Genomic DNA, 26,167 nt, shown 5'->3' with positions numbered 1-26,167 from the left:
ACGGACTACATCTGTTCAGCACTCAGAGGTGGCCCCCCTGTCAGAACAATAGCTCAGCAGGGAGATCACTGTACTAAAATCGAATCGTTAGTACAGCGTCCTCGTCCTCGAGCTCCTTACCGTGTGTACCAGACTTAAATTGATATTTGCAAATCAAGCAGTTGTTTGCCCCTTATATCAGGCTAGATCAGTCCCTTGACCATATGACTCAATTTGAACATGTAGGCACGACCCCCATGACCCAGGCATATCATCGAGTCTCTACCTACAACTAGTTGACGAGCCTGGTCATAACACCCCCATTTATACACATCACTGGGAGGCAGTGGAGTCACTTTTGAAGAATGAGAACATTTAAGCAACAACATCCTTGTGACAGCCCACTCCCTTAAGGTCTGTCTCAACCCTGCTATTGCCCTTAAAGTGGAAGTAAACCCCCCTATCATTTTCAGCCAAGGAAGCTGCCATCTTTGCCGCTGTTTATGCTGCTGCACGTGTGATCAGTTATGACACCAGCCATTGGATGGTTTGGTTGACAGCACAACCAATGGGAGTGTTACATTACCGGCACGTGTCCCGGAAATTAAACTGTTTTATGGATGGGTTTACTTCCTCTTTAAGTACCCATCACTCTCGGCTTACTGTGTACATTTTAACTGTGCGCAGGCACGCATGCCCAAGTCACAGGAGAGGCAAAGCTCCTTTAATGGTTCTCCCCATGAAAAAAGTGGTCTCCGCACTCGGTTACTGTTTTATATAGTTGTTGAAAGGTTAAATGTTTCTGTAGCAATACTTGTTGGCGGTGTGCTCAGTTTTTGTTTAGAAGATGTATTGAAATGTTTGCATGTACATGTGCCTCATGTGTTTGGATGTAAAGTTTACCCTGCCCTATGTCTCTATGCCATTGAGGGGGGAATGGTTTCCAGAGATATATACTTGTGTCTGTGCTTCAGACTCTTATGCTTTTATACACCCTAAACTGGTGGCACAACAAGTGAATGGGTGAGCTGAGGGATCTTGGATCGTGCTGGTCCCGGGCAAGGGAAGCCAATATGGCGGACATACTCCTGAGGAGTAAAGGGTCTGTCACAATCCTCCTTACAAAATATTGTTGCCATGGAGACAAACTACAATGTTTTGACTTGCTCATACCTGGTATCCACCAGAATTTCTAAGTTTGTCCCCAACTTCTCAACAGCTTGTTTCTTAGGCTGCAGAGGCTTGGGTACAGACTTGCTGCCAACAGTGCACCCATTCTGGATAGATATATTCCAAATTATCTCTACACTATTTTCAATACCAGATGCTCCTGATCCTCAACTTTCAATTTCTAAATACCCACCCATCAGCCCTGACCGTGACTCAATTTAAATTGTTATTACAAGTAACCATCATTGTGAAACAAACAATAGTGAAGTCATGGAAGTCTGCCACCCTGATTATAGTGGAGACTAAGTACAGGATTACGCAGGCCATGGTCCATGCTAAAATTGAAGCGGATCATTATCTTCTCCCTCATTCACACCTTCTTGCTGCTACCCCACTATTGCTACCTGTGGGGTACTCACCGAGTAGGGTGCAAAAATGAAGGGTGTCCAGGATGGAGTATAAAGCAACCAGCCAGTGACCACCCTGTAACAAAGTCTTCGTAACAAATGGATGGCAGGAAGCACCTGAATACCTTATAAAGAGCTCTTGGTTTGGCAGTAAAGTGTGCTCCCTGCCATGTAATGTAACAGCTGGTCATCCACCTGAGACTAAGCTCTGTGGGGTTGAATTTAAGTGCCAAGTTTACACTGTATAAGTGAATAAGTTTCAAACATATTGCCGGTTTCCTGATAAGTCCTAAAAAGGACTTGAAAAACTCAACCAGGATTTAGCTAATCACCTTCTCAATGGCACACAAAGCCTTTCGACATTCAACTGATCACCTGTGGTCATTTTGATTAGCTCAGCATAAAAAGCTTTCCTGGAGCATTTCAATCCCTGATAGTGGAACTGAAGCAAACAACTATGGGTAATGAGGCACTATCAAAAGCTCTTCGGGATAATTTTGTGGACAGGCACAAGTCAGGAGATGGATACAAAATAATTTTGAAAGCTTTATCAATGACTAGAAGCACAGTGAAGTCTATTATTAAGGAGAAGGTATTTGGTACAATGCAGACCCTCCCTGGATCAGGACGTCCCTCCAAATTGAATGAAAGAGCCAGAAGGAAACTGGTCAGAGAGGCTACCAAGAGGCCTACAGCAACTCTGGAACAGTTGCAGCAATTTATGACAAAGGGTGGTCATTGTGTGCATGCGACAACAATATCACAAATTCTCCACAAATGTGGTTTGTATGAGAGGGTTGCAAGAAAAAAAAGCCACTCCTCAAAATACACCTTGAAGGTTCTGAGGCCACATGGAAAAGTGTGTTATGGTCAGGGGAGACTAAAATTGAAATATTTGGCCTTAAAACCAAACTATATGTCTGGTGGAAATCCAATACAGCTCACCATCCAAAAAACACAATTCCTATAGTAAAGCATGGTGATGGTTATATCCTGTTATCGGGAGTTTCTCTGTTGCAGGGACTGGAGCACTTGTTAAGCCGCGTACACACGGGCGGATTGTATGGCCTACTTAGTCCGTCATACAATCCGACGGACAGTCCGTCCTACTTTCGAATGAACGGACTTGACCACACACGGATGCACAAACAGTCCGACGAAAGCTTGCGCGATGACGTGTACAGCACGTACGACGGGACTAGAAATAGGAAGTCCAATACACAGCAATGCAACCTTTCGACGTGTAAATCCTTTTTGAGCATGCGCCATTCTTAGTCCGTCGAACTAGCCTACTGACGAGCGGATTGTCCGCTGAAACCAAAGTATGACGGACAGTATTACGGAAATTCCGAAATACTTAGTACGCCAGACTGCACGCTGAAAAAGTCAGCTGAAGCCCACACACGAGCGGACTGTCCGCTGAAATGTGTTTCGACGGACTAAGTAGGCCAGACAGTCCGCCCGTGTGTACGCGGCATAAGATAGAAGGAATAATGGATAAGGCAAAATACCATCAAATTTTACCGTGCAAAATCTGCTGCCCAGTTTTCAATAGGAAGAAGGTTTACCTTCCAACATGACAATGACCCAAAGCACACAGCAAAAATGACCACACAGTGGTTGAAAGAGAAAAAAAAGTGAGCGTCCTTGCATGGCCTAGTCAGAGCCCAGATTTAAACCCCATTGAAAGTCTGTGGAATGACTTGAAGACTGCAGTCCACAAAACGATCACCATCAAATTTAACCGAACTTGAGCAGTTCTGCAAAGAAGAGTGGGCAAACATTGCAAAGTCTAAACATGCAAAGTTAGTAGAGACAAATCCCAACAGACTAAAGGCTGGAAATAAAGCAAAAGGTGGTTCAACAAAAAAATTGACACAAGGGGGTGATCCTTTTCCAACTCAATGATTCTGTTTTTGAACTTCTTTATGACATGTTGATGTTCTATCTTTCACTTGGATGTTATACATTGCAATGAGTAAATACAGCTGGATAAACAAAAACTGTGCTCGTCTTCTTTTCAGGCTGCAAAGCAACAAAATGTGATTTTAAAAAGGCAGGGGGGGGGGTTGTTCTTTTCTATACCCACTGTATCCCTGCATGTTGTATGGAAAAAACAAGACACAAAGAAGAAGCAATCTCCAATGGTACAATAACCATATCCACAACAATTTATTTATAAAAAAGCCACTCACAAGTTAGAAATCAATCACGCTCATCCATAAAACACGATGACCAGAATGGATATCAGAGCCGGGAGCAGAAGTGCTGAGCTGGAGGTGCCCGATTGAGGTGGTGAGACATTGGGAGACCACAGCTTTGAGTGCCTGATTCCACTAGGTTTTATGGATGAGTGCAATTATTGACTTTAACTTGTGAGTGGCTTTTTTTTTATATAAATAAAATCTTGTGGATCTGGTTACTGTACCATTGGAGATTGCTTCTTCTGTTTTCCCATACAATATGTGGGGAGATGCAAGTCGGATGGAGGAATAACCCAGTGTTATAGAGTTCCAGGATTTTGGTCTATTGGTTACACAAAGTGAATTGTGTTAGTCATGAGTATGTGTGGCATTAAAAGCGCAGTTCCACCCAAAAGCTGAACACTCGCTTTTATGCTCCTCCCCCCACCACCCCGACTCTGGTGCCACAATTGTCACTTTTCAGGGGGGAGGGGGGAAACGGGGTACCCGTTTGACAGGTCCCCTTCCCCACTTCTGGAGACGGGCCACGGCTCGATCTCCCAGAAGTTCGGTTCCCCTCCTTCCCCCACCGCTGGTCCAATTAGAATGCACAGTAGGGAACCAGGAGTGAAGCCAAAAGTCTTCCCAACCTGGTTCCCTTACCAAAAATGGCGGCATCAGCACCTGGGAGTCGATCCGAAGATCGGCCTGGGTGCCAAAAACGTGGGCTCCCTGGACAGGTAAGTGCCCCAATATTGAAAAGTCAACAGCTAAAGAATTTAGTTAGTTAAAGTTAGTTTCTTCCTAAATGGGGAAGGTGCTCATGTGCACAGGGAATGTGTGGTTAAAGATTGGAAGGAAACGCAGCACAACTTTTCCTTCACTAATTTTATGGACTTTTGGTGGATTTTAATTATATTGTTTGTGCACTTGTGATTTATTTAACCACTTAAGCCCCAGACCATTTGGCTGGCCAAAGACCAGAGCACTTTTTATGATTCGGCACTGCGTCGCTTTAACTGGCAATTGCGCGGTCATGTGACGTGGCTCCAAAACAAAATTGACGCCTTTTTTTCCCACAAATAGAGCTTTCTTTTGCTGGTAATTGATCACTTCTTCGCTTTTTATTTTTTGCTATAATAAATATCCCCAAAAAATATATAAAAAAATGTTTTTCCCTCAGTTTAGGCCGATACGTATTCTTCTACATAATTCTGATATAAAAAAAAAAAAAATCTCAATAAAGCATGTATTTATTGGTTTGCACAAAAGTTATAGCGTCTACAAAATAGGGGATAGATTTATGGCATTTTTATTCATCATTTTTCTTTTACTAGTAATGGCGGCGATCAGCGATTTTTATCGTGACTGCGACATTATGGCAGACACATCGGACACTTTTGGCCTGATTTTGGGACCAGTCACATTTATACAGCGATCAGTGAAATAAAAAAATGCATTGATTACTGTGTAAATGTGACTGGCAGTGAAGGGGTTAACCAGTAGGTGGCGCTGTAGGGGTTAAGTGTGTCCTAGGGAGTGATTCTAACTGTGGGAGGGGCTGGGTGTGACAACACTGATCACCACTCCCGATTACAGGGAGCTGTGATCAGCGACACTGTCACTAGGCAGAACGGGGAGATACTGGTTTACATTAGCATCTCCCCGTTCTTCCTCACCATGAGACAATTGCGGGAATCCCCGCGGACATCGAGTCTGCGGGACCCGGGATCATGCTCACTGAGCTCCTGGCGGGCGTGTGTGCAAGCCACCTCTTAAAGGGCAATGTACAGGTATGTTAATCTGCCTATACGCGCGCTTCTGCTGGCGTATATCTGCGCGAGGCGGTTGGTAAGCGGTTAAAGATGTACAAGATTCACAGCAATAAAATTAGAATTTGGGGTAAACACACTTTGATTTTAAATATAGGCCTTGAAAATATTAAAATAGTTGAGCTAATGCCCCGTACACAAGATCGGATTTTCCACCAAGAAAACCGTGGATTTTAGTTCGAAGATTGTTGGCTCAAACTTGTCTTGCATACACACGGTCACACAAATGTTGGCCAACAATGACAAACGTGGGAACGCGGTGACGTACAAGACACACGACGAGCTGAGAAAAAGGAAGTTCAATAACCAGTGCGGCTCCTTCTGCTTGATTCCAAGCATGCATGAGCTTTTGTGCGACAGACTTTCCGACAAAGTTTTGTTGGCAGAAAATTTGAGAACCTGCTATCAAACATTTGCTGGCGGAAAAGTCCCACAGCAAATGTTTGATGGAGCGTACACACGGTCGGACTTTCCAACAAGCTCACAGCCAACATTTCCCGTCGAAAAATCCGACCGTGTGTACATGGCATAAGAGTGATTTCTCCACAAAAGAGAAGAGGTCCATCACCCTGGGACACTAGCAAAAAACGAGTACCAATGGACACGAACAGGGGGTGTGTCTTTTTGCCAGTGTCCAGTCACCTGAAGGTACGCGTCTATAACCCAGGATATATGAATATTATGTCCTGTACTATGCAATATACTAGATTTACTATAGTTTGTGAATGTTCCACTCTTGTCACGCCCATCCTCTAGCTCCTGCTGCCCTGGGCACTGGTCACTATAGGGGTCATAAAAGTCCATAGAGCCCAGGCTACACTTTTAGACAAATCAAAAATATACATACCACTTGTCTGTACATCCTCAAATAAATTACCTTTTCATGGATCTCTTGTGTGGACTGGGCATCACAGAAAGCTACAGTAGCAAGATCTTTGAGTATTGGCATCTCCACTGTGCAGTCCCTTCCATCCAGCAGAGCTATGAGGGGGCGGGGGTGCATCGGACCATTGACCGTTTGAGGCCGCATACCTGGATATTCATAAAGACAAGGAAACATGTTAATCAGAATCACACTCCATCTACACATGTGCTTAATATTTCTAAGTAGCTTCTGGAGTTCTCAATTTTATCTAAGCTTGGAAGACATGGTAGACAAAGTAGGGTATAGGGTTTTTAATAACATAGTTGACACCAGTGATTGCAGTTCCAGAAAAAAAAAATATATATATATAACCCGCTGCATTTTTCCTGCACTGGAACGCTGTAAAGTGCATCAAAAACGCACTGCAACACACTTATCCTTATTTAACCACTTGCTTACTGGGCACTTAAACCCCCCTCCTGCCCAGACCAATTATCAGCTTTCAGAGTTGATGCACTTTGAATGACATTTGCACGGTCATACAACACCGTACCCAAATGAAATTTTTATCATTTTTTTCCCACAAATAGAGCTTTCTTTTGGTGGTATTTAATTACAGCTGGGAGTTTTATTTTCTGCTAAACAAAAAAAATGGAAAAAAAAAACAAAAACAAAACATCTTTAATAGTTTGTTATACAATTTTGCAAACAGGTAATTTTTCCTCCTTCATTGAACTGCGCTGATGAGGCGACACTGGTGGGCACTGATAGGCACAGATAAGGCGGCACTGATGGGCAAATATGGGCACAGATAAGATGGGCGGCACGGATGGGTACCACTGATAGATGGGACTGATGGGCACTGATATGTGGCACTGAGGTGCAGCACTGTTGAGGCAGATTGTGGGCACTGATAGGTGGCACTGTTGAGGCAGATTGTGGGCACTGATAGGTGGCACTGATGGGTGGCACTTTTGCCTATACTTAGGTGGCACGGGCAGAGGGCAGGTGGGTAAGGATGACTGAAGTCCCTCTCACAGCCGCCGGTGATCGGAAAAAGAAGTCCCTCTCACAGCCGCCGGTGATCGGAAAAAGAAGTCCCTCTCACAGCCGCCGGTGATCGGAAAAAGAAGTCCCTCTCACAGCCGCCGGTGATCGGAAAAAGAAGTCCCTCTCACAGCCGCCGGTGATCGGAAAAAGAAGTCCCTCTCACAGCCGCCGGTGATCGGAAAAAGAAGTCCCTCTCACAGCCGCCGGTGATCGGGACAGAAGTCCCTCTCACAGCCGCCGGTGATCGGGACAGAAGTCCCTCTCACAGCCGCCGGTGATCGGGACAGAAGTCCCTCTCACAGCCGCCGGTGATCGGGACAGAAGTCCCTCTCACAGCCGCCGGTGATCGGGACAGAAGTCCCTCTCACAGCCGCCGGTGATCGGGACAGAAGTCCCTCTCACAGCCGCCGGTGATCGGGACAGAAGTCCCTCTCACAGCCGCCGGTGATCGGGACAGAAGTCCCTCTCACAGCCGCCGGTGATCGGGACAGAAGTCCCTCTCACAGCCGCCGGTGATCGGGACAGAAGTCCCTCTCACAGCCGCCGGTGATCGGGACAGAAGTCCCTCTCACAGCCGCCGGTGATCGGGACAGAAGTCCCTCTCACAGCCGCCGGTGATCGGCTTTTTTTTTCTCCTCGCGCTGTCAGCGCGAGGAGGAAAAATAGCCGATTACCGACTCTGTTGTCATCACATGATCAGCTGTCATTGTCTGACAGCTGATCACGTGGTAAGGGGTGGGGATCGACCCCTTACTCCGATCTGTGATCAGGTGAGTCTCAGACTTGCTGATCACAGAGCGCGCGCCCCTCAGGGGCCGTGCAGGCTGCTCGTGCACGGGACGACGTCAATAGACAACGTCACAGGAGGGAGTTAAGCAATGACTCCATTAATCTGCTGGTGCCCTCTTGCTGTCCAATCACAGGCTGGGAGCAAGGAGGTGACCTGTTTTCTTTAATCACTTCCGCTTTAAGGGGGTAAAACCTTCCCGGGTTGAACTTCTTTCAACTTTCCATTTATTTAGGCTTCATGCACACGAGACGCAGTTAAACGCGTGTTCACATGCAGTTGGACACTTTTTTTCAACTGCCCCTGAACTCATTCAATGTTATCCTATGTGTCCATGTCTCGTTTTTTTGCCGTTTTTATGCAGTTGCGTCTGAGCCCATTTTTTTGCTTCTGGAAAAACGAGGTTAGACGCAAAAATTTCCACGTTTCAGATGCAAAACGAGGCACCCGCGTTTAGCCGCTTTTGCGTTTATAAGTGTTTTTAAAAGGAACCCAATTTTTTGGACCTGAAAACTCAGAAATAGGATCTGAGAATGACATTTTGCGACCCGACTTGGGGCCACTTATTGCCAGGAAAATTCGGTATGCAGACACTGTGGAACTAGCACTACAACATATCCAAATTTGAGGTTCCTATCACCAAGTGACCCAGAGATAGGGGGCCCAAAAAAATCGGGTCGCAAAATGTCATGCACTTTTCTGCATCAGAGAATGACATTTTGTAACCCGACTTGTCGAGGTCGGTACGCAGCTGCACATACATGTTTGTGAAATATCCAACAGACATTTGCTGTCCCATCAACGGATGGGTCCAATATTGATGAGCTCTGATTCTGGTCCTCTCACGAAATTTGCGACGACGTTGCTGTCTCATCAAGAGCAACATCAGGAGCATTTCCTGACATATATTCAATATGGGATCCATTTAAAAATATATACAAATATAAAAATATATACCACAGAAAGAGAGGCAAATGCAAGTGTACAACTGCTCTCTATGCTGCTGCTGCTCACTCTGACCATAATAGCAGAAATAGTTAAAAAAAAAAAAAAAACATGCTGAGAGCTTGGGGAGGGTCTGCATGATGTTATCTTTATAAACCCTTAAAAAAACGCAAACGCGGCTAAACACAGCTAAACGCGGCATGCAAACGCGGCAAAACGCACGTTTCTAAACGCGGCAAAACGCACGTTTCTAAACGCGGCAAAACGCACGTTTCTAAACGCGGCAAAACGCACGTTTCTAAACGCGGCAAAACGCACGTTTCTAAACGCGGCAAAACGCACGTTTCTAAACGCGCGTTTCAGCTTTTTTTGAGCAGAGTTTTCACCTGCGTCTCGTGTGCATGAGGTCTTAATCTTCTGCCCTGGTTGTTGTTTTAACTTTGGATAGTAAAACATTTTTTTTCTGCCAGTAAATACATTATACAGCCCACTTCCGGTTTCTTGTTTGGTCATTAGCCTAGGCCAGTAATGGCAAACCTTGGCACCCCAGATGTTTTGGAACTACATTTCCCATGATTCTCATGCACTCTGCAGTGTAGGGGAGTATCATGGGAAATGTAGTTCCAAAACATCTGGGGTTTCAAGGTTCACCATCACTGGCCTAGGCTTGCGACATCATGCACAGCTCTCTCTCTCAATCTCTTGTGAGAGTTTGCCAGGAAGGGAGGGGGGGAGATGAGTCATAAGAGGGCCAATGAGAGCTGCAGAGCTGGAGGCGTTCCTCTGTATGTGTGTAAATCCAGGCAATTAACAGGCAATAGCTTACGCTGCCCACAGTTAAAATTGCTGCAGCCAGACTCAGTGGAAGGAGATTTCTGCAGCATATTTGGCAAGTACAGAATCACAGTATATATAAAATAATATACAAAGTGGTTGGAGGGAAACTTCAGAATGGCAAAGATGTGTTTATTACAGATTATGTGAGCAGACTGCAGTTCTTCTTTAAGTACTAAAAGATGGACTGATAAGTGAAGCCCAACTCCAGGAACAAAAAAAAATAAATAAGAATAAAAAAATAAAAAAAATGAACCCTGCAGTGGGGCCCTCCCCACACTCAAAAATGCTTGTTAACTCTTAGTGGTAGAGCAATAAGAAATAGTACTTTATTCATTGCTCCGGCGCCCTTCTCCACTCCGGTGCTTGGGCAGTCCCTCCCGGTCCTCACATAAAATACAGGGCTGCTGGTCCTGCATTATACTTGATGACATCATCATGTGACCACAGCCCATATTAGAAGCTGGTTTGGGGGGGGACCGGTCCTACAGATGGAGGAAGCCTGCCAGTGTGGGGTGTAAAGCTTGACTGCACCCTAGACTTAACAAGCCTTGCACACTTGCAGTCCAGGTGGGTGGGGGGGGGGGTCTTAAGTACTGCAAAAGTAAAATTTTTGTAATGGCTGGAGTTGGGCCATAAAAGGATAAGTATAGCCAAAGCTTGTTTGTTCTGCACGCTTGTGACCCGTTTTCCGCAGACAGCAAGCTGAAGCCCGCTGTCAGCTGATGTCAGAGCTGGTCTAGGCTAGGGAAAGATTGTAACAAGGTGGTTGGTATCTACCCACAACCCTGGACCGGCAACCTGAGCCAACCGCTTCTGCCCCCTCCATAGCTGTGTGTGTGTGTGTGTGTGTGTGTGTGTGTGTGTGTGTGTGTGTGTGTGTGTGTGTGTGTGTGTGTGTGTGTGTGTGTGTGTGGGGGGGGGGGGCTTGTACAGAGCAGACAGCGGGGACCAAGTCCTCAGCCCTCTGCTCACGGAGCTCTGAGAACCAAGTGATCAGCGGTGTTTGATTGCTCAGTTTTCAGCCTTTGAGCCAGCAGGGGACAGATGCAACATTGGGGCGGATGCTGCATCCACCTAGGTAAGTGCAGAGCAGACAGCGGGGACTGAGTCACCAGCTCTCTGCTCGTGGCACTCCCAGAACTGTGTGATCAGCGGCGTTTGATCGCTCGGTTTTCAGTCATTGAGCTGGCAGGGGACTGATGCTGCATCCACCTAGGCAAGTGCAGAGCAGACAGTGGGGACCGAGTCACCAGCCCTGCTCAAAAAAGCTCTGATAGTCGAGTGATCAGTGGTGTTTGATCACTTGGACTGATGCTGCATCTACCTAGGCAAGTACGATTTAAAAAAAAAAAAAAAAAAAAAAAAAACACCACACACACACACACACACACACACACACACACACACACACAGCTATGGAGGGGGCAGAAGCGGTTGGCTCAGGTTGCCGGTCACACACACACACCTTTAAGAATTTGTGTTTTTCCCCCTAAACATTTAAAATTTAGACGATACAAAATGATAAAGGAGATCGTACAATAACGCAAATAAACCAAAACTGATCATTAGTGTGCCCACTATACTCCACTGCTGAGCTGTTTCATTGGTTGCCATGGACTATTGCACCCCGCTCAACTGTCAAGTTTTTTTTAATGGGTAACATCACCTGACCCCAATTCAGAAAACGCTCATCAGCCATTATGCTAACACACAAAATTAATCGACCAGTACATTTTCTGCTGCAGTAACCAAACAGATTTGCTGTTGATTTATGTAGTTCGCAGATCTTTTCGGCAAACATGCTGCACTCAGAGAAATAGAAGCCGTTCAGTGGCCGGGTGTAATTATCTAATTAACACCCTTTTACGCTGTAGAACCTTGCCATACATTATTCCCCATGCTGCGGCGATGATAATAATAGCGGTGTGATAACACTTTACATTACTAATTCCTTCCCTTCTGTAAACAGCCGTGCAAATTCAGCACAGGGCTCCATCCCTCCTGAGCCTGCAGGCCGTGGCAGATAAATTTGGAGGTTGCTGTGGAGATGCTCATCCTGGGAGTATAGTCGCACCCTCTGGTTGCTGAGCAACATCATATTTTAAGGGATAAAAAAAAAAAAAAACACACCAAAGTTACTGCAGCAAGATTACAATTCTAATATTGCAACACTATTGCACACGATCACTTACAGCAGAGAGGGGAGTGAGGCTAAACACCAAGCTCCCAATATTACCAAAACCACCAACCACAAAAAAACTCAGTTACTGCAAATGAGAAATATGGTGCATTTTTTGAGTATTTTATAAATAATCTACAACAGCTTAAAGGTCTACCTTTTGCAAAAAATAAAAATTATAAATGCACCCATACTGATTAATAAAAAAAAAAAAAAAAAAAAAAAAAAAAAAAAGGTATTTTTATTTTTGTGCACTGAAGCCTGCAAAGCATTGCAACTGCAATCAGTGGATAGTGGGTGCAATGCTCTGGCTCCTGCAGACTATTCCTCTACATGCAGGTCCCTCCCGAAGTACGGACCTTCAGTTATGGGGTGGGAGGAAGCATCTGTAGACTGCAGGTGCAGTGATGTCACCGCATGGTGCTTCATGAGAACTACTCTGCTGCTGTGGCAGATGGGCCTTGTATTTTTCATTTACAGATCTCTCTTAATGATTGATTTTTCTTAACGGGGGAAGCTTTGCCCAGCCAAGCTAAATTTGAATACCGTATTTATTGACATTTAACACGCACCCCAATTTAAGAGGGAAGTTACAGGAATTTTTTTTTTAAATAAACCACTCTGAAGCAAAATAATGGTCAGTGAGCATCAATGCAGCCCGATTAGTGCCCATCTGCAGCCTCAATGCAGCCCGATTAGTGCCCATCTGCAGCCCCAATGCCGCCCGATTAGTGCCCATCTACAGCCTCAATGACGCCCGATTAGTGCCCATCTACAGCCTCAATGCTGCCCGATTAGTGCCCATCTCCAGCCTAATCTGTGCCCATCTGCGCCCTCAATGCAGCCTGATCTGCGCCAATCAATGCAGCCTGATCTGCGCCAATCAATGCAGCCTGATCTGCGCCAATCAATGCAGCCTGATCTGCGCCAATCAATGCAGCCTGATCTGCGCCAATCAATGCAGCCTGATCTGCGCCAATCAATGCAGCCTGATCTGCGCCAATCAATGCAGCCTGATCTGCGCCAATCAATGCCGCTCACCATCTCTCATAAAGCCCCGTCCGTACACACGAGAGGACTTATGTCCGACAGACTTCCGAAGGAGTTCCGTCGGAGTTCTGCCGGAGTTCCGACGGAGTTCCGACGGAGTTCTGACGGAGTTCTGACGGACTTTTCGGCGGAGCGGACTTGGCCACACACAATCACACTAAACTCAGACTGATTCGAACGTGATGACGTACGACTGGATTCGAATAAGGAAGTTCATAGCCAGTAGCCAATAGCTGCCCTAGCGTCGGTTTTAGTCCGTCGGAATAGCATACACACGAGCGAATTTTTCGAAGGGACCGGGTCTGGCGGAGTTCCTTCGGAAAAATTTGAAGCATGTTCCATATTCTAAAGTCCTTCGGACTTTGGCGAGTCAAAAGTCCGTTGCAGCCCACACACGATCGAATAGTCTGACGGACTCAATCCGTCCGACTTTGGATGTTGAAAAGTCCGCTCGTGTGTACGGGGCTTAAGAAATCACGAGCCACCATCTCCTGTTTACTCTGCTTTCAGTCAGCAGTCAAATACACACTCCTGTCTCTGCCATCGGCATTGGACCAGCTCCTGTGATAGACAGAACACTGGCCCAATGCTGGCGGCAGAGGAAGGAGTGTGTGTGACGTGAGAGCTGACTGGAGAGTCAAGCGGAGATGATGGTGAATTCCGGCAGGACTCACCCCCCCGCTGAGGTACGCTGTCGGCGTATAACACGCACCCGTGATTTCCCCCCCTATTTTCAGGGGGGAAAAGTGCGTGTAATAAACATGGCAATTATAGGAAACAGTGGGGAGAACCATCCCTGAATTCTGTAAATGGGGGAAAGTTTGGCAATAAGGGGCTGCAATATGTTATATCCTAAATATGGGTGAAACGTGGTCAGAAAGGTGGACTTCCAATCATAAGTTCCATGGGAAGCTTCAACTGTAAGGAAGGCAAAATGCAGGGATGATGTGCAATAAGCAGGAACTCCTAACAAACCAATCACATTTCAGTTTACCATAGTAATAATAGCGGGAAAAAATAAAATAAAAAAATCAATATTCGTAGTTGTGCGTTACTGCAGGTCACACCTCAACGCTGCACATTTCTCTTCATTACTAAATACTCCTGATAAATAGTTCCCGATTTTAAAAGAGACATTCGGAAATGCAAAAAAAAAAATACATACATTTATAATCACCTAGGTGTATACAGCATCGGTCCCCAACCACCTCCAAAGTGTAGTGGCCATCAGTCACTGGCTCTCTGCTCTGTCCCTTCAGTGCTCACTGGAGAATTGGGCTGTGGAGGATAAGGGAGCAGCTGGCTCAGTCCTCCCGGCAGCTTGCTGAGAGGCCGAGCCAGCTGACGGTTCAGGTATCTTGGTGGATCCTGACTGTAAATTCTGAATCTACACAGAATTTGGACCGGCTCTGTGACAGCAGACTTTAGCCCACTGTTGTCTGAAAATGAAAGCCTTTGCCCCACTTCTCCTTTAAGGAAACCTATTGTAGGAGAGTTATGGAGGCTGCCATTGCTGACCTCCTTCTAAACAGAGCTAGCTTTAGTCATTTCCGAGTCAATGACCTAAAACAAGAATAGTAATAAGAAAATTCTGCCCTTTCCCTTTCATTTGATGAATACTTCTTCTAGGTTCTTGATTTGCTAGTATACTTCAAAAAGCACCACGCCAGGACAATCATAGCCTACATCTATACCAACTAAAGCCTTTAAAAAAGAAAGCAGCTGGCTCTGTCCCCTAGCGGCTTGCTGAGAGGATGAGCCAGCTGGCGGTACAGGTATCGCTCCAGAATTTGGACCGGCTCAATGACATCAGCCGACAACAGACTTTAGCCCACTGTCATCTGAAAACGAGTCACAGGTGTGCAGAACGAAGTGCACTCTTGTGACCCCCCCCCCGGAGAAGCGGGGCAAACATGGCCTTGGCCCCACTTCTCCTTTAAGGAAACCTATTGTAGGAGAGATACGGAGGCTGCTATTACTGACCTCCTAAACAGAGCTAGCTTTAGTCATTTCCGAGTCAATGACCTGAAACAAGAATAGGAATAAAGAAAATTCGGCCTTTTTCCTTTCATTTGATTAATACTTCTTCCAGGTTCTTGATTTGCTAGACATAGTATGCGTCAAAATGCACCATGGCATTACAATTATAGCCTACATCTATACCAACTAAAGCCTTTAAAAGAAAAAAAAAAAAAAAAAAAAAAAAAAAAGAAAAAACTTGCCAGGAAGTAGAAATAGACTTCACATGTCTTGCTTTGCCAAAAATAATTTTACCTTGCCCCTGGCATTTTTTTTTCTGTAGACTTCCTGCAGCAAATTTGGATCTGCCTACTCCTATCGTCTGCAAGATGCTGAGAAATGCCAGGCACTAGGATGATGCAACTCTAGCGCAGTGTTTCTCAACCTTAGGCACCCTTACAGAATTATACACGGTCATGGAGGCACCAAATTCTAAAATGTTGAAAAACTAAACGAACAGTTTTACATAATGCAGCAACATTCACACATGTAGGACACCCAATGTTACAGGTAAATTTATTCTTCCAAAGCAAACACCTTTTTGCACACTAGCACTGACTATAGTATTTCTTCTATCCCAGACTCCGCTTATGTGACTCCACTGCCAATGGCGTAACTAGAACCTTCAGGGCCCCGATGCAAGAAACCATGAAGGGCCCCCCTGAACCTCAGCCAGGGCCCTTCCCTCCGAGTCTGGCGGTGGAACTCCAGGGTGTGGTCACAGGTATGACCTTTGTGAGCCCTGTAGTTCCACCACTGGTATCAGTAGTTTTTTTTTATTTATTTATTTTTTATTTTTAGGTGCCCCATTGGGGGACTGTCCCTAGGCAGGATGGGGTCCCCGTCCCCAGAAGAGATGAGGTCCTTTTCTCCAGGGCAGATGAAGTTACTGCCCCATGGTGAGAAGGTGTCCTGGTCCCCAGGGGAGGTGGGGGTCCCTGTCCCCACGTAAGAAGGGGTCCCTGTCCCCAGGGGGAGATGGAGGGGGTATGTAATGGTGTGTGGGGGATGGGGGTCCTCTCACTCACCATGACCAAGCTGTAGGCTGCGCACTCATCCATGTTGGCCTGGGCTCCATCCAGTGTGCTGGATGGGCGATCAGCATATCTCCCAGAAAGACCTTTCATCATCTGTGTATGACGGGGGAGGAGGGGGGCTGGCAGACAAGCCTGCAGTGTCCTCCGGGGAGCCAGCTCTCATAGGGCTGCACTGCATCTGTGTGCTTAAAGTTTGTTTACCCGGGAGAAGTATGCAGTGCAGTGTGGGCCGGACTCAGGGGAGGGGGGGCGGGACTCTGGCCGGGGAGAACAGACATCGGACTGAGCGGCAATGCATGGAGCAGGAGAGGGGTACTCTGAGGAGCCGGCTGAGGACACAGGTCATGCGGGCAATGCACAACTAAAGAGCAGCCAGTGCGATAGTCGAGCATGGAGCTCTGCTAGTCACCCTCCACCTCCAGCCACCCGTGTGCATGGTGCACTGGTACCCCTAGCTGCCTATGCTGCTGCTGGCCATATGTAGAGGGGGCTGCATGGGCCCCCTGCATCACAGGGCCCGGTTGCGGTCGCGACTGCTGCACCCCCTATAGTTACGCCCCTGCCCACTGCTAAAAGAGAGGGGCCACCAAGGATGGTGTACGGGCGCCGATGTCCTCCACATCAACTGACAGCATCAATGGTTGTTAGGAGGCTGTCAGCTGGAAGGTTGTAAGGAGGCCGTCAGCTGGAAGGTTGTAATGGTGCACAATGAAAACCTGTGGCTTTGTGTAACTAAACGGCAGGCTTCATCCACCCCTCGGCTTGTATACAATTTTTTGGGCAATCGTTGAGTGTTTTGCCAAGGCAACCCTGAAGAAACCTGTAGGAACCCTGGTTGAAAAGAGCAGATCTAATACACACGAGGAGGAGTTTATTAATCAGTGGACACCCAAAGATCAAAGTAAGAAAAATTTGGATGCAATAGTGGAAGGAAGAGCAAAGCTGTCATCACTGGAGGTGGGCAAAAATCAAAAAAGGTAAGTCGGCCATAAAGTGCAAGTACGCATAGTATGCTTGAGCTTTACAGCAAGAGCTTCCACATTGCTCCACACTACAGTTCCACTTTAAAGATAAGTTGTAAGGATGCAAACATGAGAACAGCTATTGCCGATTTGTAGGCTCTAAGACTCTTGTATATTGGCTTCACTACCTGGTCACTGACCCGGAACAAGCCTGCAGTTGGTAAAGTCTATAAAGTTTGAACACTCTTCTGTGAGTCATTAGATCGTGAATGTAGGATTGAGATGAAAGACCTGCAAAAGCCATTTAAAGTGCATGTGCATTGGACAGAGCCATCACAGACGCCTGTAGTTTAAAAAAATAAAATAAATAAAAAATAAGAACTCCACTGTATTGGGTTAAAGGGGTTGTAAAATCTTGTGTTTTTTTCACCTTAATGCATCCTATGTCCCTCTCTCCGCGGCTTCCCGGCTCTTGGTTGGATAGATTGATAGCAGCGCAGCCATTGGCTCCGGCTGCTGTCAATCAAATCTAATGACTCGGGCATCAGGACAGAGTCCTGCATTCAGTCTCTATGGATGCCGAATGCTGGACTCGAGAGCGCACCCACAAGGTAACCCCCTCGGGAGAGCACTTCTCCAAGGGGGTTATCTAATGCGGGGAGGAGGCGCAAGAGCTGCCAAGGGACCCCAGAAATGGATGTTTGGGGCCACTCTGTGCAAAACTAGCTGCACAGTGGAGGTAAGATATGTTTGTTAAAAAAAAAATAAAAAATCCTTTAAAGAATCACTCTTAACTCCAGTACCTATGTGGCTAATAACAGTGCCAGGACAAGCTCACCTAGAGCCCAGGCTGAACATGCCAAACTGTCCCCTCCAAGATATACAAGCATTATGTGTCAGCAAACCCCCCCCCCCCCCCCAAATAAACATTAAGAACTAATCCACATGCTTACCCCTTAAGCATAAATCCCCACGCCACCCAGTATAAATCCGCCACCCAGTATAAATCCACCCCCCTGCTGAAATCCCCCCTCAGCACAAATCTTTGCCCTCCCTTCCCCGGAATAAAAAAAAAAATGAAATCCTCCACTCCTAAAGTTCTCCCTCCTAGTACACATCTTCTCCCCAATTCCCCCCCTCCCAGTAGAAATTCCCCTCAAATCCCCTCTCCTAGCACAAATCTTCCCCCGTACCCGTCCTCCCCCCAACACAAATCCTCCTAAATCCTCACTCTCAGCATTCCCCCTCCCATAACAATACTTACCCCCTGCCACCCCCAAAATTTCGCCTTCCAGCACAAGTCTCCCCCCCTCCCCCCGCCATCTACTTGTGACGCTCTCCCACCTCATATGATACCCCAGTGCCCAGGGCAGCCTCCTCCCCTCCTGCCCACCCCTTTGTCCCGGGTACTATAGATATGGAGTTTGAGTTCATCGTGTTGGGCCTTCCATAACCAAAAAGATACAGTTGGATTAGATGGCTTTCATCACAAACTATTCCAAATCAGAATACTCTGGTAATGGCTTGTAAATGATTTACCTACTCTACAAAAGCATTGCAGATGATGATAGTGCTTGCTGAATAAAATATTCGATATGACCTGAAGTTAACTACCTGTCTTCAACACAACCCTTGTGGCTATTATAAAATAAAAAATAAAATGGAAAAAAAAAAAAAAACGACAGGGCACGCTGGCACATATAGTTCAACTGTGAAGAGGTGTGTGAAATATTATATTATATATATATATATATATATATATATATATATATATATATATATACATACATATACACACACACACACATATACATATACATACATACATACATACATACACACACACACACACACACACACACACACATATATATATACATACATACACAGGATTTATAGCACAAACAGTTTACAACGCTTTACAAATTGGGGATATATTTAATTTTTGAATCAAAAAATATAAATTATTAAAAAAAAAAAAAAAAGTATATATATTTTTATTATAAAAAAACTAATATATATCTCCCCAATTTTCTATATAAAGCCTATATAATATATACATACACACGGTTCATCTGATTTCACAGCAACTGCGACAACTATCCATAGAATAATGCCGAAGCAAATGCATCTTCCAGTACAGACCAAAAAAAAAAAAAAAAAAAAAGTGATTGGCTATGACTATACTATGTTCCACTTACTATGTACAAGTATCATAGACCCGATTAGTCTTAAAAAGGAACCATATTGTGCCACAGCAACCCAATTCACACTTTAGTTTTCTTCTGCAGGTTTAATTATAAATGGTCGCTGTGAGACATCACAGTCAACTCCTTTTAAATGTTCTCCGATATACAAAGGTGGTATATAGCATATGAATTATTGGGAGAGAGAGACCATATCATTTAGACGTGTCCTGCTAATAAAGGACTCCTAAAAAACGACTTGCAGACAATGGCCAGGAAAGAAAAAAAAATAAATAAAAAAATAAAAATAAAAAAAAAAAAAAATCAGAAGACATGTTTATTCCAGTCACTCACGGTGGACTGGTTTGCCTGTCATGTCGTTCACCAAATCTCTTTCAGATTGGTAGTCTACAGCCAAGAAGAAAAAATGCCTGATCTCCGTTTCAATCTCTACTGCTCACTCGCATATCCTTATCGCCATCATATTACATGTATACATCTCACTTCAGGCATTCAATCAATACCAATTAGCAATTAATTAAATCTATGATTTGTAATTGTCTAGTGCCGATAGCAGATTTAAAGATGGCAGCTATTTTTTTCCTGTTACAATTCTCACATTAGTCCCCATCCCATCAGCTACATCTACAGTACTGTAACCAGACCAGGTTTTATTATGGGAAGATGAACTGCAACTCCTAGCATGCTCTATCCTCATACAGAAGAGCTTGCCAGAGCCTGGAGATGAATTACAAAAAGTGACGTAGCACTGCCTGGTGCATACAATCATGAAGAGCCATGAAAGTTATATTTGTGCAGAACACTTATTCTTGCCACGTTCTTGCGGCATCTACTTATACTACCTACATAGCCAAATTTCAGGAGTTGGAAGAACTAGGGCAGTGTAACCGTCAACTAACAGACACATCATTAAATCCTCTTTTGAAGCAAGCAAATAGTATGGTATAGTTACTTGGCTCTGGTGATGCCATGGTGGAGACAATGATGGGTGGTCCAGTCCTTCTGGTTACTTTCTGGTAGGGCGATTGGAGAGAGTGCTGATTAGCTATGTTAGGTGGAGGTAAGCTTATTGTGTTCTCCATATGACTCCCATGTTTGCGTAGAAGCTGAGGGCTGCAGTGAGGGCTGTGTACAGGAGAAGTGGGTGGAAGGCGATCTCTTTTCAAAAGCTCCATGGGCACAGTGTAACTAGTAGGATAAGCAGTTTTTGGCCCACTGGGGATGTTTGTGTGTACAACAGTCATTGGTATGCCAGACTGGGCGGGGTAGGCCGACGCTGGGCGAGGTTGAACAGGAATGGAGTATCCAGTAGTTTGCATGAACTGTGGGTTTTGGGCACTCATTCCACAAGCTGGGTAGTTGGCTGCCTCCAGTAAGTGCTGGGATGGGGCACTAGAAGGACGGCGGCTAAGTTCAGCCATGCGAGGCGAGACCGGCTGCAATGACAAGGAATGTTGAGGGTTAGAAACTCCATCCATCATTGGGTTATTTAGGGGTTGTGAACTAAAATCACTGCGCATGAGATCTCCCCGGTGGCTGAAGCTATTTGAGCGAGCTCGAGACCTTAGGGAGTTGCTTTTCTGTGGATCTTGTCTCATCATCTGCAAATCTGCCCGGTAGCTCTTGATAAGACCTGAAAGCAGTCTCGCCTGGCCAAGATTAGCAGCCACTGATTTAATGTCATGTTCTTCCATGACAGCCAGTGAGCTGGGCGTGTCGAACCCCTGCTGAATCAATGCACCAAGAGTTGCTTCAGAAAGGCCTTCACTCCTCAAAGTTGTAAGGAACTCCATATCTACAGCCCTCTTCAGTTCAGCTCCAGAAAGCGACACTGGGGCCTGAGGATGCGATTGAGTTAGAGTGCCATCATAGGCATCATAGGTCATCTTAGCAGTGACATTATCCCTTACTGAGCCATATCCCCGATTTGCAGAGATAGAGGAAGTCCCCAGAGTGCCATCCATGGCAGCAGATGAACTGGGCTCCACCACCAGACAGGTAGGAGCTGCCTGCCTCCCTCCTGTGGGATCAATGGCTCGTTCCATCATATCATTATAAATCAGTCTATTGGAGAACGTAGACGCCTCTGAGCCATATCTGGGGTTGGGTAGATCTACTGTGTATCTGGCAGGGGATGAATCTCGACTCCTGGAACGTTGTCCCTCGGTGATGATTCTACCTGTAGGATCTCTGTAAATGCGACTGACTTCTTGCGAGTGATAGGGACGTGCAGGTGCATGTTCCCAGGCCGTACGACTTGTGGGAGGACCATAAGCATGTCCTGCACGATTTAATATCGGATCTCTGTAATAACGAGGATCCTCCAGGGATCTTCCAGGCAGAGAAGGCTCATTATAATAATCGTGGGTTTGCACAGATCCACGCCCAGACATTGCCATTTGCCTCTCGTTGGGAAAGCTGAAGTCTGGCACTGAGGTATTCCTCACTGGCCTGCGGTCCTGACGCACCAGGTGACCTTGCTGACCTCGGATATATGCGTCTGGGTACGAAGAGAGGTCCGCCTTTATCTCCGAGCTGCCTGGCACGAGAATATCGCGGGATCTGCTGCTTGGCAGCTTGCAAAAAGCTTCCTCTCCGTTGTAGGTCAGAGAATTGTTTATGCCGGCTGCTCTGTGATATCCTGATGAGATGTCTCCCTCCCAGCTGCCTTCATACCAACCTGCTGCATCCCAGCTACGAGAACGGCTGATGTTTGTGTGCCTGCCTGGAACCGGCATTGGAAGAAAAAAAAAAAAAAAACCTTTCAGCTTAGATACAGTGGTAGAGGAGGAGGCGAGGAAACGTCTCAGTTAAAATCTTCTGTTACACGTACCAAAGAAGAAAAAAAAAAAAAAGAAAAAAAAAATACACACATACAATAAACAGATGTAGCTGCACCTGAGCTCTCTGGAGGCACAACAGAAACAGGCGGCTTGAGTTACAAAAGTATCGGCTGAATTATTAATCCCAGGTAATAGAAGACGATACAGTACAACACCCTGTAGACAGCGGTCTCTCCAGGCTTCAGGCACAGACTGGGTGTCCGCAACTAATCCCCATGGCTTTGGCAGAATGGTAGAGGGAACATTTTATTCATATGGATAACTGTGTGCAGATTAGAAAACCTGCAAAGCCCTAATCCGGTGTGACAGAGTGGTCCCAGACACAGAACTTCCCGATGTCACAGTAACCTGCTACGATCAGACAACCACTCGATGATACGCCTCTCTAGTCTCATTTACTTGTGTCAGGGGAGAATGGCTGAAATGGGGACACGAGAAAACTAAAAAAAAAAAAAAAAAAAAAACACACGGCTCCAGCTAAAATCTCTCCTGATGAAAAAGAGTAACCTACCTAAAGCTAGGATTTAACAGGCACACAATCCACACAGGCTCTTCACGCTGGGCAGAGATCTCGCCAGGGAAGGCAGGAAGCAAGCCCTAAACACTCAATGAATGGGAAAAGACGTGTAAAAATCTACAGTGGTGAAGAACTTGCAATTAAAGCCCCATACCATGATATTAACACACGTAGTAATACTAGATTTAAAAATCTTGGATCTTAATAAGAAGGGTCCAGTAACCCCCCTACAAAATGCTGATATTTCAAAAGTGGAATGACCCATACACACGGTCGGACTTTCTGACGGATCGGGTTGGAAAATCTGACCGTGCGTGGGCTCCATCTGACTTTTTTTTGTCGGAATTTCAGACGCACAAAATTTGAGAGCTGGATCTAAAATTTTCCGACAACAAAATCCGATTGTTTAAATTCCGATCGTGTGTAGACAATTCCAACGGACAAAAAGTGCCACACATGCTCAGAATAAATTACGAGACGAAAGCTATTGGCTACTGGCCCGTTTATAGTCCTGTCGTACGCGTTCTACGTCACCACGTTCTGAACGATCGGATTTTCAAACAACTTTGTGCGACCGTGTGTATGCTAGACAAGCTTGGGCCAAAATCAGTCAGAAAAAAAAATCTGATGGATTTTGTCGTCGGAATGTCCGACTCGTGTGTACAGGCCAGAGGTCCCAAGATTGGACTTGGTTTCACTCAATGCAACAGAATGTGCAGATTGTTCCTAAACTGAGCAAATTGCTGGCAGTCTATAAAGAGCACTGCATGCGGCAGCCTGTATACACACACACACACACACACACACACTATATTACTAACAGTATCGGGATGCCTCCCTTTACACACATAAGCTTTAAATGGCGTCCCAGTCTCAGTCCGTAGGGTTCAATATTGAGTTGGCCCACTCTTTGCAGCTGTAACATCTTCAACTCTTCTGGGAAGGCCGTCCACAAGGTTTAAAATTGTGTTCCGGGCAGGGTGGGGAGCTTTGTCTTCTGCGCTCCCATTCCGCCCCACTAGGTGGCCGAGTCCCAGTCTCTGCCACAGGTTGCAGTGTTCACCCTGCCGGCGGCGTCCCTGATCACCTCCGGACGTCATGATGTTGCGCGTCGTGCACACGGACGGGCCCCTCCGTGTGCGCGCGTGACGTCATGCTGTCACGTAGTTTACGGCGGAGGTGATGACAGCGGTCAGGGCTTTGCCTTCAGGGACGCAGAGGAAGCCTCACGAGGTAAGCCATTGGCAGCCATTGTCTCCCTCTGGGCGCCGGGGGTGGCGGAACCTGCGGCACCCGTTATCCATTTTCCCAATATCCTTGTAATTAAGGATATTATTTAATCTTTGTGATGAGGCTTGATCAAAATGTGATCCCCTCACACTCTTCTTGGATGGCCAGACTCTTTACCCCTAACCATAGGAGTAAGTTACAACCATCCATCTACTAATTCTTTTAATATTTAGTTAGATTTCATTCGTTTTTAATCTTTCATACTCAAGCTTTCACCATGAGGCTCATCAGTCCTGGATTTCCTATGTAAATTTTTAAGATTATGCTCACTCGATCTGCGCACAACATTCATACTCACTGATCTTTCCCTAATTATTTGGCTCTCACACAACCACCTTCACACTTTTTAATAAGTCTTCAACCTTTCATCACTTTTCACATTTTTGGTGATATCACTCACTACCCTACTGCAGGGCCGTCTTTAAGGCAGGGCAAAAGGGGCAGCTGCCCTGGGTCCTGTCATTGTTGTGGGGCCCAAAGCAGCTGCCTCATACTTGCCAACTATCCCAGTGTAAATTACCTTGTCCCTTGAAGTTTTAGTCCCAATATCTCAGTGTGAAGTGATGGTACTAATGCTGCCCAGCTCTGCCCTATTGTTGTGTTCAGATAACTCACCTGCAGACCCTGTGTTTACATGTAAATAACCGGCATTCATATGTAAATAGTGGCAGCATTACTAAGTAAATAGATGCGGCCAGCAGCATTGATATGTAAATAAAGGTGCCATTCATATGTGTATCATGCTCCCCTGCGGTGAGGAGATGATGTGCTGTAACCTCCAGCAACCAATCAGTGAGCAGTATTACTTTACAGTAATCCCTAGTAACCAATTAACAAGCAGAAATCATTTGCTGCAACCTCAAACAACTAATCAGTGAGCCGTAATGTGTGCTGTAACCTCTAGTAACCAGTCACTAAGCAGTAATGATATGCTGTAACCAATCACAATTGCTCCCTGATCTGATACACTAAACTGATTTTGAGTCTAGCTGCTATTTATTATATGTTTCAGAGCAGGTGGAGAGCAAAACTGCATGGGGGCCCCCCCCCCCAAGAAAATTTTTGCCCAGGGTCCAATCAGTATTAAAGATGGCCCTGCCCTACTGTCTGAGTGTAAAGACGTGGCCACTTTTGGCTTATTTACCTCAGTCATTAAATCGTTGACATTATTATCTACCTCAGTTAACATTATTATTAATTTAATACTATCAATACTCCCCTAATTACCAGAGTATATGATTATCTTAATTGTCTAACTGTTCAATAGATAAATCAAACTATAAATATATGGGTTTGTCCAAAAGCTAATGCTCTGGTAATTGCCGCAGGCTCTGGCCCCGTCTCCTCTGGGGCACTTCGGTGGGGGAAATTTGTTTACATGCGACTCCTTGTAAGCCGCATTGAGTGGATCCTCGTCCTCTTCTCGGTGTTTCGCTGTGGCATGGAGGTGCACAGAATGGTCTGACAGCTGTGTGGGGGATTTTTTGATTGAGGGGTACCTCAAAATGCAGAAGTAGCTATGTGCAACGTGCTACTAAACATTTTGCATATGTTACATCTTGTTTTTAAACAAATTTGATATATTACTATAAATCTTCTCTTAGCAAACTCATCCTCTGAAGAGACCCCAAACATTATGGGTCGAAACGCGTCAGAACTGTAATGCAATAGTTATTATATGCCGTGTACAACGCCCATGTTTGCTACTTCCTGTATTTGGTATGGGTATATTCCCATTCAAGCTCATATTTTAACACTCATGCTACAACCCATTTCACTTTTCAATAAAGACATTTTTATTCTCTACTCCCTTGGGGGAATCTTCCCATTTTCTAGGAGTGCGTCTATGGGAATTTGACCATTCCTCCAGAAGCGCATTTGTGAGGTCAGGCACTGATGTGGACAAGAAGGCCTGGCTTGCAGCCTCTTCTCTAATTCATCCCAAAATGTGTTCTATTGGTTTGAGGTCAAGACTCTGTGCAGGCCAGTCAAGTTCCTCCACCCCAAA

At 45.6% G+C, this 26,167-nt stretch overlaps 1 protein-coding gene across 2 annotated transcripts in view; it reads right to left on the bottom strand.

Moving 5' to 3' along the window:
• CTBP2 (C-terminal binding protein 2) overlaps positions 1–22,262 on the bottom strand; it is a 76,425-nt gene extending 54,163 nt beyond the window's left edge. For both annotated transcript variants that reach the window (XM_077455561.1, XM_077455562.1), the window contains exons 1-2: positions 20,462–22,262; positions 6,449–6,603 (exon numbers count right to left, since the gene is read on the bottom strand). In XM_077455561.1, coding sequence (XP_077311687.1) covers positions 6,449–6,603; positions 20,462–22,247 — 1,941 coding nt within the window. In that variant the 5' untranslated portion in view covers positions 22,248–22,262. The remainder of the gene's footprint in view (positions 1–6,448; positions 6,604–20,461) is intronic.
• Between the last annotated feature and the right edge of the window lie 3,905 nt (positions 22,263–26,167).

This window comes from Lithobates pipiens, unplaced genomic scaffold, assembly GCF_037356315.1.
Source record: "Lithobates pipiens isolate NorthernLeopardFrog02 unplaced genomic scaffold, aLitPip1_a1.2 Scaffold_25, whole genome shotgun sequence".
NCBI lineage: Eukaryota > Metazoa > Chordata > Amphibia > Anura > Ranidae > Lithobates > Lithobates pipiens.
The sequence above is the reverse complement of the archived record's forward strand: the minus strand, read 5'-3'. Positions and strand labels throughout refer to the sequence as shown.